This window comes from Sus scrofa, chromosome 3 (assembly GCF_054392235.1).
Source record: "Sus scrofa isolate SSC_HxYL_T2T_F1_AM1 chromosome 3, Sscrofa_HxYL_maternal_Yorkshire_Landrace_v2.0, whole genome shotgun sequence".
Taxonomy (NCBI): Eukaryota; Metazoa; Chordata; class Mammalia; order Artiodactyla; family Suidae; genus Sus; species Sus scrofa.
This window is the reverse complement of record NC_139385.1, coordinates 45747804-45762255: the sequence shown is the minus strand read 5'-3', so window position 1 is coordinate 45762255 and position 14452 is coordinate 45747804. Positions and strand designations below refer to the sequence as shown.

Sequence of the window (14452 nt, the reverse complement as noted above, 5' to 3'; positions counted from 1 at the left end):
GGCCTACGCCAGAGGCACAGCAACACGGGATCCGAGCCGCGTCTGCAACCTACACCACAGCTCACGGCAACGCCGGATCGTTAACCCACTGAGCAAGGGCAGGGACCGAACCCGCAACCTCATGGTTCCTAGTCGGATTCGTTAACCACTGCGCCACAACGGGAACTCCCCCCTTTCCATTTTAAATGCCGGCTGAGACACACTAAGTGGTTCTTAACCTGGAGTCTCAGGAAAGTCCAGGAACTCATGAACCCAGATGGAAAACCATTTTTCCCCTGTTTATGTTTCCTTTGGGGCCAAGTGCAGTCCGACAGCCGCAGAAGAGCACCCGTGGCCTCAGCGTGTTAGTGACAGTCGGCCCAGGGAGCTTGAAATTCACACTCGGCGGGGCTTCAAGATTGTGAGTGTTTGTCGATGTGCTTTTTCCTGCAGCAATGACAGTGGCACAGGAATTCATAGGACACCCGTTAGACGTGTGTGGCTGGTACACCTGCAGCGGCTCTGCAGGACCACCTTCCTTCCTGCCTCAGGCGAAGGCAGAAGGAAGGAGCCAGAAAGGAAAAGGAAAGGCACCAAGGAGGCTTCCTAGCCTCAGGCCTGGCGGAGGAGACCTGCAGCTCTCTGTCTGCGCTGCTGCCTGGGGAGCTCCTGCCGAGGGCTCAGCAGGCTGGCAGCTCCTCCACAGCACTGCTCCCCTGGGAGGCTCCCCGCCAGTCCCAGGGGGTGACTGGGTGGCCGACTGTCCTCCTGTTTGGTGTCCTTGGGGAGCAAGTTGGATTGAGCTGAGCTCTGCATGTGCCCATTGGCTGAGGATGTTTGCCAGAAGCAGGGAAAGGGGAGGGGCCTGAGCGCTGGCTGGGAGGACACCGAGGGGACAGGGGCACCCGGAACCCAGCGGGTGTCTCCGTGGGTGGGGGCAACGAGGTGTGGGGATGACTCTCGGGCTCAGGGCTTGCCCCTGGGATCCTCTCTGCCCTTGGCCACCATCTCCCTGGGTGACCTGGGCGACCTGGGCCACGGTGCCGAGCGAGCCTCCCTCAGCCACAGCGGGAATAAAGCAGTGCCGCGATGGCACCGCCGTGAGGCCCCTTCTTCGCCAGGAGGCCCGGCCTGAGGGATGCTTCATCCGCGGCCTCATTCGGAGCCGCGGCCGGGCTGGCGGGATGCGCGCGGTAGGCGGGGGTCGAGGCGGAGCCCAGGCCCCTCCAGCCACAGGAGCGCAGGGCGGGGCCTCATCCCCACTGTCGCCGTCGCCCGCCTTCCGCTCGGGGCAGTTGCTCCTGTGTCTCCGAGCCCTTGGCGCCGTCGAGGTCAGGCCCTGCCCGATTCCTTCCTGCCCGCGGAGCCAGGGCTCCGAGCCTCTCGAGGGTCTTAGAGCAAACCCAGGCCTGCGCTGGCGGGGGGCGTCCGGGGCGGGCGCCCGGGGTCCGCCTCCCTCCCAGCTCCCAGCTGCGGCGTGGGGCGCCCCCGGGCCCGTGGGGACGAGGCCCAGCGGCCGCGCGCAGGGGCCCCGCGGACGTGCCCGCAGCTCGCCAGGTGTCCGGCCGCCCCCGTGCCCGCGGCCGGCACCTGCGCCGCAGCCCCAGCAGGGGGCGCCAGGGCCCCAGCGCGCGTGGCTCGGACCCGAGGTTCGGCGCCCGCCCTCCCGCCGCCCCGCAGCCCCTGCCGTCCCGCCGGCCGCGGGGACCCGAGAGCCGGGCGGCCGGTCTCAGGAGGCCCAGCGCGGGCCTGAGCCGCTTCCAGTCCCGCCGCCAGGCGGGCTCGCTTCCCCGGGGGGACCAGAGGCCAGGGGACTCCAGGTGCGGAGCCGTAGCCAGGCCAGCGTGACCCCGAAGGCGCGCGGTGAATAGTTTCCGCCCACGCGTGAGCCCGCCTGGTTCCTGTCACCCCAGGGAGGGGTTCCGGGGCCCCCAAACTCCCTGGCCCGGGGCTGGCCCCGCGCCCGTGCCCTGAGCCAGCCCTGCGTCCTGATGACCCCCAGGTCCTGAGAACAGGTGCGGCGTCTCCACCACCCAAGACTCTAGGGGGCCCAGGGGACTCCTCCGTGTCGGCAGTGGGAACCGTGGAGGAATTCCCCACCCAGAGGGGTGGCCTGGGCCACAGAGGGAGCTGGGCCACGCGTTCTCAGAGCAGCCCCTGACCTGGAGCCGCCCATGTGCCTGCCTCCCCCTGCCCCGCTTCCTGCCCTTCTCTGACCCCTCCTCCATCCCACCTGACCCCGGTCAAGGGGGGACAGCCATGGGGCTCAGGGCTGTGGCTCTTCAGAGCAGCACTGTCCCATGCTGCCCGGCACTGTTGCCGCACCAGGAGACCCTGAGGGTCCCCCCGCAGCTGCCAGCTCCGGGAGGAATGGGTGTCTGTGGACGGGGTGGAGTCCCCTCAGTACTGAACACAGCTTTCCCTGTGAGCAAACGGGGGGCAAGGCAGTGATCATACTACAGAATGGGCCTCAGGGCATCAAGGAACCACAGCCAAGGTGGGATGGGATCTCCCCTGATGCTCCACTGGCTTCTCAAGCAGGAAGTGAGGAGGTCCCGCAGAGCAGCTACAGATGCACCGTCAACTCATGTCTGACAAGCGTCCTATGAACACCTGGGCCTTTATTATTTTATTTTATTTTTATTATAGCTGATTTACAATGTTACGTCAATTTCTGCGGTAAAGTGATATATATATATATATATATAATTTTTCTCACATTATCCTCCATCATGTTCCATCACAAGTGACTGGATATAGTTCCCAGTGCTATACAGCAGGATCTCATTGCTGATACACTCCAAAGGCAGTAGTTTGCATCTACGAACCCCAAATTCCCAGTCCATCCTACTCCCTCCCCCTCCCCCTTGGCAACCACAAGTCTGTTCTCCAAGTCCATGAGTTCGTTTCTTTTCTGTAGATAGCTTCATTTGTGCATGTATTAGATTCCAGATATAAGTGATACCATATGGTATTTGTCTTTCTCTTTCTGACGTGCTTCATTTAGTCTAAGAATCTCTAGTCGCAGCCATGTTGCAAATGGCATTGTTTTGTTCTTTTTAATGGCTGAGTAGTATTCCACTGTGTGTATGAACCACATCTTCTTAATCCATTCATCTGTCAAGGGACATTTTAGGTTGTTTCCATGTCTCGGCTATTGTGAATAGTGCTGCAATAAACATAGGGGTGCATGTATCTTTTTCAATGAAAGTTTTGTCCAGATATATGCCAAGGAGTGGGATGGCTGGGTCATATGGTAGTTCTATGTTTAGTTTTCTGGGGAACCTCCATACGGTTTTCCATGGTGGTTGCACCAATTTACATTCCCACCAACAACGTAGGGGGGTACCTATTTCTCCACACCCTCTCCAGCATTTTTATTTGTTGACTTGTTAATAGTAGCCATTCTGACTGGTGTGAGGTGGTACCTCATTGTAGGGGTTTTTTTTAGCTTTTTTTTTTTTTTTTTTTTTTTTTAAGGCTGCACTCATGCCATATGGAAGTTTCCAGGATAGGGGTCGAATCAGAGCTGAAGCTGTCGACATACACCACAGCTCACGGCAACACCGGATCCTTAACCCACTGACCAAGGCCAAGGATCAAACCTGTGTCCTCATGGATCCTAGTGGGATTCATTACCCCTGAGCCACAATGGGCACTCCCGCTCATTGTAGTTTTGATTTGCATTTCTCTTAGTGATGTTGAGTATTTTTTCATGTGCCTATCAGCCATCTTATGTCTTCTTTGGAGACATGTCTGTTCAGGTCTTCTGCCCATTTTTCAGTTGGGTTGTTAGTTTTTCTGCTGTTGAGTTGTATGAGTTTGTATATTTTAGAGATCAAGCCCTTGTCGGTTGCAATGTTTGAAACTCTTTTCTCCCATTCTGTAGGTTGCGTGTTTTTTTTTTTTTTTTTTTTTTATGATTTCCTTTGCTGTGCAAAAGCTTGTAAGTTTGATTAGTTCCCATTGGTTTATTTTTGTTTTTATTTGGTTGCCTTGGGAGACGTGCCTTTTTCATTTACACATGAAAAGGCGAATCTGCACAGCCCCGTTTTGAGTAGTGCTGAGTGGGAATGCAAGCTCTCAGGGACAGCTGAAATTGGCATGAGGTCACGGGGACTATTAAAGTGCTGTCCGGGTGTCCTTCCCACCCAAGGAAATGAGAATTTTCCTGTGGAAGACAAGAAAATGGATTTGATCTGGGTTCGTGGGTTCCAAGACTTTCCTGAGACTCCAGGTTAAGAACCACTTAGTGTGTCTCAGCCGGCACTTAAAATGGAAAGGGGGGAGTTCCCGTTGTGGCGCAGTGGAAACCAATCCGACTAGCATCCATAAGGACGCAGGTTCGATCCCTGGCCTCACTCAGTGGGTTAAGGATCCGTGTTGCTGTGAGCATGGTGTAGATCACAGATGCCGTTCGGATCTGGCGTGGCTGTGGCTGTGGCTGTGGCATAGGCGGGCCGCTGCAGCTCTGATTCGACCCCTAGCCTGGGAACCTGCATATGCTGTGGGTGCGGCCCTAAAAAGACAAAAAAAAAAAAAGTATAGATGAGGAATGTGTCGGCCTGTGTGTCAGCAGAGAGATGGGGACGGGTTGGGAAACCTTTGCTTGGTCCGGGGGTCTGAGCCCTGACGGGCAGCCAGACCCCCCCTGGCCTGAATCCCCCCTCTGCCACTCAGAGCTGTGTGACCACCAGCCGAGCCACGTGCTCCGTGGGCCTCCCCGGCCTCCTTTGGCAGACAGAGTGGACAGAGTCCCGTCCGCTCAGGTTGCTGTGGAGGGAGTGGAGGTGGCACAGGGCCTGGCACTTGGCAGCATTGCTGCGTGTTTGGCGGTTGCCGTCGAGTGGGTGCGTGCATGTTCTCTGTCACCCGGCAGTGGGTCCCTGTGGGCCACGACGGGGGGACGTGGGACTCAGAGCTTGGAAGCCGTCACGTAGGTTTCAGGGTTGGGATGGGAGACACAGGCTGTGCGAGGCCTGGGGTCTGCTTGCGTCTTCCGTTGGGCTGTGACCCATGACCAGCCTTCGACACGTGCTGCCCTCGCCTCCTCCTGGATCTGGTCTTTGCCCACATTGGGTCCTTTGGCCTGGAAGGTGCCCCTCCCCCAGCTCCCAGTTCCGGGCCAGTTCTCACTCAGCCTCTGGGACCTAGCTCAGATGTTGCCTCCTCCAGGAAGCCTTCCCTGAAGCACAGCCCACCTTCACCCCCGCTTCCAGGCAGGTGCCTGTGCACAGGGTGCGACACCTGTTCTTATCAGTGCAGATGCCACCACCTACTGCCTCCATCTGCTTCTGTATCTGTCCCCCTACAGGGTGCCCCCCGCTCGGCAGCTGGGCTCTTCCTAATTCCTCTGGTGACCAGGGAGCCTCACGCGGGCCAGGACTTGATAATCATATGCTGAGTGAAGGAATGAATGAGCAGCCTCCCTGAGGCCCTTTGCACACCCAGAGGATCCCACGTGGATGGACTTGGGGCAGGTGGTGGGGGATGGGCACGCTCGGAGCCCCAAAGGGTCACAGATGATGCGATTGGCCCAGGGTCTGCACGGGCAGGTCCCTTGTCATGGGCAGACTCTCCAAGGCCTGGGCTGTCAGCGCCGCTTCCTGCCCCCTCCTGCCGTTCTGCTCAGTGGGTTCTACCCCCGAGGCCTCCGCCCCCACAGGCCCAGAAGGCTTTTATCGAATCCCAGACTCAAGGACCACAGCTGGACGCACTGTTCCTGCAGAAGCTTGATTTATTGGTGGGTCCTGATTCAGGGTCTCAACTCAGATTCCCCTGTGCTGTCAGCCCACCAGCCAGGGGCCCTGGCAGGGTGACCCACATCCCAGCTCTAGGGACCCAGGAGTGCTCACTTATTTTGGATATAGGTGGTATCTGGTTGAGCAGAAGTCACGTCTATTAGAGGATAATCCCACTGAAAGCCGATGTCTGTGATGCCCAGGAGCTTGTGGTGCCCAAAGAGTCCAGTGAGTACCTTCTCACTGGCGTCAGGGTAGGCAAAGAACTCCTGGCCAGTTTTCTCTCCAAATGTGGCCCAGCGATCAAAGTCTGTGTATAGGACCAAGTACCGGAGGTATAGCCTGTAGGTGCCGTAGACGGCTATAATGTGCTCGCCGGGCTGCAGGATGAACTCCTGGGCGTTCCCACCTGGGCTTCCGTATTTTTCACTCCAGGAGGATCCATACCTCACCTGGATACTGGGGGGAAGGGCGAGCTTTGAAGCCCCAGATACAGGGTGACTCCCAACCACCAGCGAGGGGGACAGCCCTGTCACGGCAGCGTACGTCCCGGGAAGGTGCCACTGGGGTCCTGAGACAGGCACGCGGGTCCCCACCCCCTGCCGCGCCCTCCCCCTCTGTGGTTTGGGCTTGTTTCCCAGCCTCTCCCGGCCTCCGTGTGCTCATCCGCAAAGCGGGATGACTGGGGCGCAGGTGCTGAGCTCTGCCCTCAGGACAGCTCCTCAAGGGGCCTGGTCACCTTGACCCTGAGGAGGTGCCAGCTGCTGTCATTGCCCAGAGCAGGGGGCCGAGCCTGGGTCCAGCCTGGGCTTTTGGAGCCAAGTCACTCCGACGTGCCAGGTGGCTGGCCTGAGGAGCAGGAGGCTCCCAGGCTCACCTGGGGGAGCTCCACTCGCCCCACCCACCTGGGCTTACCTGTGGCCCCTCCCCTGCCTAGGTGCCCATCCCAGAGCCTCCCCTGCTCACCGGGCCCCGCCCACACTCTGTCCCCTTGGCACCTGCTGCTCTGGCCGGTTCCCTTCCCAGGATCCCCAGAACCCCATCGATGCAGAGCAAAGATCCACCCTAGGCCTTGAGGAAAGCGCGCACCCCAACCTGAGGGGAGACACCCTGGCCTTGCCGCCTCTCCACGTCTCCTTCCGTCAGCCAGTGGTCCACTTGGACTCTCACTTCCTTTTCTTTTTTCTTTTATTTTCTCTTTTTTTTTTAGGGCCACACTCATGGCATATGGAGGTTCCCAGGCTAGGGGTCTAATCAGAGCTACAGCTGCTGGCCTATGTCACAGTCACAGCAATGCCAGATCCGAGCCGCGTCTGCGACCTACACCACAGCTCACGGCAATGCCGGATCCTTAACCCACTGAGCACGGCCAGGGATCGAACCCTCAACCTCATGGTTCCTAGTTGGATTTGTTTCCACTGCGCAGGATGGGAATGCCTCACTTCCTTTTCTCTTTGTCCTTAACCTGGGCAGACGTTCCCCCAGCTTTTTCCCACAGGAGATTCTTTTTTTTTTTCTTTTTCTTTTAAGCTCCCCCCTACCCCACAGCAAATGGAGGTTCCCACACTAGAGGCTGAATCAGAGCTGTAGCTGCTGGCCTACACCACAGCCAGAGCAATGTCAGATTTGAATCTCATCTGCAGTCTACACCACAGCTCACGGCAGTGCCAGATCCTTAACCCACTGAGAGCAGCCAGGTACTGAACCTGTGTTCTCATGGATGCCAGTCAGATTCGTTTCCACTGAGTCACGACAGGGTCTCCCCATGGGGCATTCTTGCAGTGGGAGACTATTTTGGGCTGAGTTGAGTGTGGGTTGGTTGAAAAGAGGAAGTTGCGAGAAGCCTCAGCTGCCCCTCGCTTTGGATCCCCCGGAAGTCAGGAGCCTGGCTTGCAGGTGGAGGGAGAAAAAGTGTGGCTGCAGCAGGGAGAGGAAGCGGTGGAGGCAGAGGGACAGGGGGAAGGTGACGGCTGGTGCCTCCAGGACCTGAGGACCCCTTGGCGTCACAGAGTCCTCAGGTCCCAGTGGGGATGTTGGGAGCAGAGGCCCTAAGCCCCCTCCCCAGACCCCCGAGACCTTGGTGGGAGTTGGGACCAGGGAGGGGCTCGCAGCCCTGACCCTACTCACCTCTTGATTAGGCCCACAAGACCTATGTACACTCGAATCCCAGTGATTTCACTCTCATTGTCTTTAGAGGTGCTGAAATAGGAGCCTCCTCCAATCCCGTACGTCTCTAGACAAAGAACCAGGTGGGTTGGGGTGGGGGGAAGGCCACAGTGACATGTGGGCTGTGTCTGCCCAGAAGGGACACAGCCCCTGCAGGCGGATGGGACAGTCCTGAGACTAGAGTTCGTCTGTGACAAAGGCTGGGCCCAGCCCCCAGGTCCTGGCTGGGGGAGGAGAGGGGCCCGGGGGAAGGGCAGGAGGGGGCAGACCCTGCCAGACTTACGCCCCGCCCAGCAGGGGCTGCTCCACAGGAGGGTGAGGGTTAGCCACAGCAGCATGGCTTCTGGCTGGAGATCAGGACCCTGGAGAGAAGACAGGCCACCTGAGCACAGAGAGGACCCCTGCCAACCACCCTGGCCCCAGCCATGGTAGGGGCCCCGGCTTACCTGGGCTGGGGAGTCTCGCGGTGCAGTCCTGGTGCTGGGGACACTTGCTGTGCCTGAGCGCCCTCCACCTGGCCCTTTATACCCTCCCGGGCCCCATGGACCCCCCTCCAGAAGGAAGGAGCCAAGGGTCTGCCAGGGGGACAGGAAGGAGCTAGGCGGTGGGGACTCTTGCTGGGGAATCCCCAGAGCCACCCAGGGGGAGGCTCCCGGATGAGCCGTGTTTATTGTCTTGGTGGCTGTCCTACAAAAACAATATGGGACAATGAGAGGCATTTCACTATCATCTCTGTGTCTCCCTCTGGGGCACCTGGACTGGACCTTGACTTTGGAGGTGGGGCAGGTGCTAAGACAAACAGGTTTCCTCCCCAGAAGCCTCCCGGGGGCCAGGGCTCCAACCTAGTGCAGAACCTGGTTCAGGGCCGTATTCAGTGCTGGGCAGAGCCCCTTGTCCCCTGGGCTGTCCCCTCTGACCCCTGAGAGCCAGAGTGGACAGTCCAGTGCTGGGGCCTGGTGCCAGGGGGCAGAGACATCCCACGCGCTGGCCCTTCACGGCCTGTCCTAGAGGATCTGTGATCTTTGCTTTGTGCCGGGTCCGGGTGTAGCTGGTGATGAACGGGGTTTCCTGGGCTATGAGATGACCTGCATCAATGACCCCATGACAGGAGGCACAGTGGGTCCAGGACAGGCCGGTTCTCCAGGCCAGTTCTTTTTTTTTTTTTTTTTGTCTTTTTTTTTGCGATTTCTTGGGCCACTCCCATGGCATATGGAGGTTCCCAGGCTAGGGGTCTAATCGGAGCTGTAGCTGCCAGCCTACGCCAGAGCCACAGCAACGCAGGATCCGAGCCGAGTCTGCAACCTACACCATAGCTCACGGCAACACCGGATCGTTAACCCACTGAGCAAGGGCAGGGATCGAACCAGCAACCTCATGGTTCCTAGTCGGATTCGTTAACCACTGCGCCACGACGGGAACTCCTCTCCAGGCCAGTTCTTCTGAGAGCACCTGGGGCCTGGCCAAGCGAGCAGTGTGTCGCCAGGGGGTGCTGGGTGCTTTAGAGGCTCGGGGTAGGGGCCCCGTTGGGACAGCAAGCCCAGGCTCTCTGGGACAGGACGGAGCTCAGGCTGCGTGCCGGCCTCCCCAACTTCTGGGAAGAGCATCTGGGTCACAGTTCTCCACCCAGGGTGTCTCGGGTGTAGACCTGCATCCAGATTGGGTCTGAATCCCTGCCTCCCTACTTCCCAGGCTGCCCTTTGGGGCGCTCACGTCACCCCCCTGTACTTCTGCTGTCCCTCTGTTACTGTGGATGTGGTAGAACCTTGTCACATGGGGCTCTGAGCATTCAGTGTGACCCTGTCCGTGGAGGGGTCTGAGCAGGGGCAGTGCGTGCAGCTTATTCTTTGAGCAACCTTGGAACCACCCAGGATCAGGAACCCACAGACCTGTCCGTCTAGGTGAACGGGGTACAGGAGTGGTGGTGGCCTTGCTGCGGGGGAGAAGCAGGAATGGGACACCGCGTCTGTGCTGCCGCATTGCCCTGGGACACAGGCTCCGTGTAGAACGCCCCCCGTGAGAGAAGGGGTGCAGAGCAGGGCCTGGCATGGGCACGGCCTCCTTGGGAACGTGCTGGCTCACCAGGACCTGGGGTCCCTGTCTTTGTGACGGTGGTGATGCTGGGGCCTGGGGTCTGGGAGGAGGCCCTGTCTCGGTGGCACTTCTGTGACGTCCATCAGGCACCTTGGCCAGGGGTCAGCACACTCTGCCCGGAAGGCCACGTCCTGTCCCCCACCACCGCAAGAAACTGTGAGCTCAGCATACTTTTTAATGTGTAAATGATTAGAAATAATTCCGAGGAATTTCCATCGTGGCTCCGAAGTAACCGACCCGACTAATAGCCATAAGGACCCAGGTTCCAAGGATCCAGCATTGCCGTGAGCTGTGGTGTAGACCACAGACGCAGCTCAGATCTGGTGTTGCAGTGGCTGTGGTGCAGGCCGGCAGCAGTAGCTCCAATTCAACCCCTAGCCTGGGAACCTCCATATGCCGCAGGTGTAGCCCTAAAAAGAAAAGAAAAAAGAATAATTCCAAAAAGAGTGTGACCAGTGAAAACCCCTGAAATCCCGCCGTCTTTGCCCATGACTGTGTGCTGGATGTTGTCGGGGGCTGTGTTCCCAGAGCAGAGGCACCGGGGAGCAACCGTGTCAGAGGCTTTAGGACCCAGACAGCCTAACAAGTGTGGCCCTTCACCCTCAAACCCAGCAGCCCTGGGGGATCACTGGCCCCTTCCCTGGGACCCAGGCGGCCCTGTCCATGGTGCTGACCCCAGGGGCGGGGGCTTCCTTTAACAGCCAGCCTGCAGTGGGGAGAAGCAGCTGAGTGCCCCTTCTCCTGCCCCTGCGCTGCTCTCCCGGGACCGGCTCCTTGGGGCTCAGGCCCCACGGGCTCACGTTGCCAAGGGAGGACCCCTCCTGTCCCCCAAAGCTCTTCCCCCCGCCCCCACAGGCGTTCAGCCCCTTAAATGCAGCAGAGCCTGGATGAGAAGTGCAGGGGCCAGCAGGCTTCCGAGGGACAGAGGTCCCCTCCCGAGGCCCTGGAACCTCCTGGAGGAGGAGGTGGAAGAGGCCTGGGGCCTGGGCAGGGACCGCTCCTGGAGGAAGGGCCCGAGGCAGCACAAGGGCAGCTTGTGTTCTGTCCCTGCCTGGCCTTTCCCGCTAATGCTGCCAGTCCGGGCGCCTTCCTTCTCCCGCAGGCTGCCAGGCTTTGGTGCCCAGTGGAGGGTCGGTGTGGGCAGGGAGTCCTGGAAGCGCCACCTGCGATGGGTGTTGGAGGAAGTGACAGTTGCTGGCTGGACAAGGAGGGGATGACAGCAGTTGCCCATGAGCACACAGGAAGGGTATTTCAAGGGCACACGCATGCCCAGTAGGATACACATGCATACACGTGTGTTCAAAATGCATCTGTGGGAGTTCCTGTTGTGATTCAGCAGTAACGGCATTACTAGCATCCATGAGGACGTGGGTTCAATCCCTGGCCTCACTCAGTGGGTGAAGGATCTGGCATGGCTGTGAGCTGTGGTGCAGGTCACAGATGTGGCTCAGATGTGACGTTGCTGTGGCTGTGGTGCAGGCCGGCAGCTGTAACTCCAGTTTCACCCCTAGCCTGGGAACTTCCATACGTTATGGGTGAGGCCCTAAAAAGAAGGAAAAAAAAAAAAAAAAAAACCATGTGCGCCACAGGCTCACGAATGGATGCATCCTGTAACACACACCCTTGCCCCATACACATATGCGCTTGCACCCACACAGCCATGTACACGGCACCCACCTAGACTGGAGGCCCCGCCCCTGGAGGAGCCCCACCCCCGTCCACCCAGGCCTAGCACTGGCCCCAAGCCCATTCAGGACATTCAACACAGCGCCTTTGTCCCTTGGGATCAAGGCTCCCCACAAGGGGGATTTGCAAGTGTTGAACCCATAATCCCTTTTGGGGGCGTGCCCCAGAACCCACTGCCAGCAGCCTGGAACAATTGGGCCTCTTCTTCCCAGCAGAGACAGACGCTGGACTGGCTGGCTTGTGGCGGAGGGGGGGGGGGTGCGTGTCAGGGCTGCCCCCTCGGACCCGCCCCATCTCCCTGCTCCCTGAATGCAGGGCTTGGGAAGACCCCACTGTGTCTGCAGCCCAAGGCATAGCAACCAGAGAGCCTCCATCCCAGCCCATTCAACGGCCAGCCGGCACCTCCCTGCAGCCTGGCCTGGCCCAGACTCCCCGGGTGAGCTGCCAGGCAGGCCCCTCCATGTGGCCTCCTCTGATGCCGCAGGAATCTGATGGAAGAGCCTGCTGTGCGGGCAGAGGCGGGAGGCCGGAAGAGAAGGGGCATTTCCGTCTCTGCCCTTGGTGCCTGGGCTTGCCTGTGGGGGCGGGGGGGGGGGCAGACAGGGTGCCCATCTTCACACGACAGCGTGGCTGCGCCTTTTTCTAAAACTCTCAGCTCGCCCCCCGCTTCCCTACTTCTGCAAAATCTCTCTGGGGGCCACACTCTAAGCAAACCATTTTTCTCCACGTTTCCCCAGAGAAACTACACTTTTTGTTTGTTTGTTTTTGTCTTTTTGCCTTTTCTAGGGCCGCACGCACGGCCCAGGCTAGAGGTCACATTGGAGCTACAGCTGCCAGCCTATACCACAGCCACAGCCACACAGGATCCGAGCTGTGTCTGCGACCCACACCACAGCTCACGGCAACGCCAGATCCTTAATCCACAGAGCGAGGCCAGGGATCAAACCTGCAACCTCACAGTTCCTAGTCGGATTTGTTTTCGCTGCTCCACCGTGGAAACTCCTCTGCCTCTCTCTCTGAGAGGCTCCACCATGTGGCTGGGGTCCAGCGTTGCTGGAGAATGAATCTCTTTATAAGTATTGCGTGGTTTTCTGAGATCTGAGGCATCTGGGAGAAACAGGCACCTGTGTCCATGGGGACCTACAGGCTCCTTCGTCCTTCCTCCTGCTTGTCCTCGAGTTTGCCTTTCCAAACAGATTTCTGGAACAATGTTCAAACCAAACACGGTGATTTCCAGGTAGTAGGATCTGGGACATTTTTCAATTTTCTTTTTTGTTCTTTGTCATATTGTTTCAATTTTTAACATAAGATTGTACCAATTTTACAAAGACAAAATGATTATTCTGTTTTGAATAGTCTTTCAGAATGCTAAAAATGGGAGTTCCTGTTGTGGCTCAGCAGACTAAGGATCCCACTAGGATCCACGAGGATGCAAGTTCAATCCCTGGCCTCGCTCAGTGGGTTAAGGATCTGGTGTTTCCGTGAGCTGCAGTGTAGGTGGCAGACACGGCTCGGATCCCGTGTTGCTGTGGCTGTGGTGTAGGTCGGCAGCTGCAGCTCTGATTTAACCCCCAGACTGGGAACTTCCACATGCCGCGGGCATGGCCCTAAGTAAAAGGGGGGGAAATGATAAAAATGCATGAGGTGCTTTTTTAAGCTTTAAGTTTTCAAACGATAGCCGATTGGAAGCCCTAGGCGTCAGGCCGAGTGTGGGTAGTAGGTCCCTCTTACTTTCCTGAGTGTGTGTCCTGGGGGCCTTCTCATGGTTTAAGAACCTTAAAAACATGAAGCCCGTTTGATGTTGCGCCCATAGAGAAGTTACCCTAAGAAATGATTAAGAAAGTATACCAAGATTTATACATGAAAGTTTTCATGAAGGTTTTGTGTGTTTCTGTTTGTTCTTTTTTTGACCATGCCCATGACCATGCCCACGTGAAAATTCCAGGCCAGGGATCGAACCTGTGCCGCAGTTGTAGCCTACACCACAGCTGCGGCAAGGCTGGATGCTTAACCCACTGAGCGAGGCCAGGGATCGAACCTGCATCCTCATGGCTACTCGTCAAGGTCTTAGCCCACTGAGCCACAATGGGAACTCCTTGAAGGTGGTGTTTTTAATGACAATTTGCCAACAGCCCCAGTGTCTGACTCTAGGAGACTGACTACAAGTTTGGTTCTGGTGATCTTTGAAAGTTTCTTCTTTATGCTCTTTTGGTTGACTTTTATTTTCTAAGGAGAGTGCATTGCTTGGGTAACCACCATGAAGCTATTTCTACTTTGCTAACAAGTCTGGTTCTAGAGTCCCTTCGTGGCTCAGTGGTTAACAAACCTGACTAGTATCCATGAGGACATGGGTTCGATCCCTGGCCTTGCTCCATGGGTTATGGACCTGGCGTTGCCATGAGCTGTGGTGTAAGTCGCAGATGCGGCTTGGATCCCGTGTTGCTGTGGCTCTGGCGTAGGCCGGCAGCTACAGCTCCGATTGGACCCCTAGCCTGGGAACCTCCATGTGCCGCAAGTGCGGCCCTAAAAACACAAAAAATAAGGAAAAGAAGTCCACTTCTGCAGAACCATTGCTCCCATTATCTGAAACATCTGTTCAGGGCAGGGGCACAATGAGGCTAGAAGGAGTGGATGGGCAGCCTGCTGGACACAGGTCATAGGCCGGTTCTCCAAGTCATAATCCACTATCCACATTAAAATGAAAAGCAAGTCTCCTTTGTAGATAGATGACCTGGTGGCTCTACCGTAGGACTCAGTAAGAGAGAGACCCCTGGAGTTCCCGTTGTGGC

At 57.7% G+C, this 14452-nt stretch overlaps 1 protein-coding gene across 1 annotated transcript; it reads right to left on the bottom strand.

The window, feature by feature from the left end:
* Nucleotides 1–5698: 5698 nt before the first annotated feature.
* On the bottom strand, nucleotides 5699–8407 carry ZG16B (zymogen granule protein 16B). The gene is made up of 4 exons (XM_021086744.2): nucleotides 8333–8407; nucleotides 8170–8248; nucleotides 7848–7953; nucleotides 5699–6179 (listed from the first exon to the last, which is right to left on the bottom strand). The coding sequence occupies exons 2-4, from the start codon at nucleotides 8222–8224 to the stop codon at nucleotides 5831–5833; spliced, it is 510 nt and encodes a 169-aa protein (XP_020942403.1). The 5' UTR covers nucleotides 8225–8248; nucleotides 8333–8407; the 3' UTR covers nucleotides 5699–5830.
* Between the last annotated feature and the right edge of the window lie 6045 nt (nucleotides 8408–14452).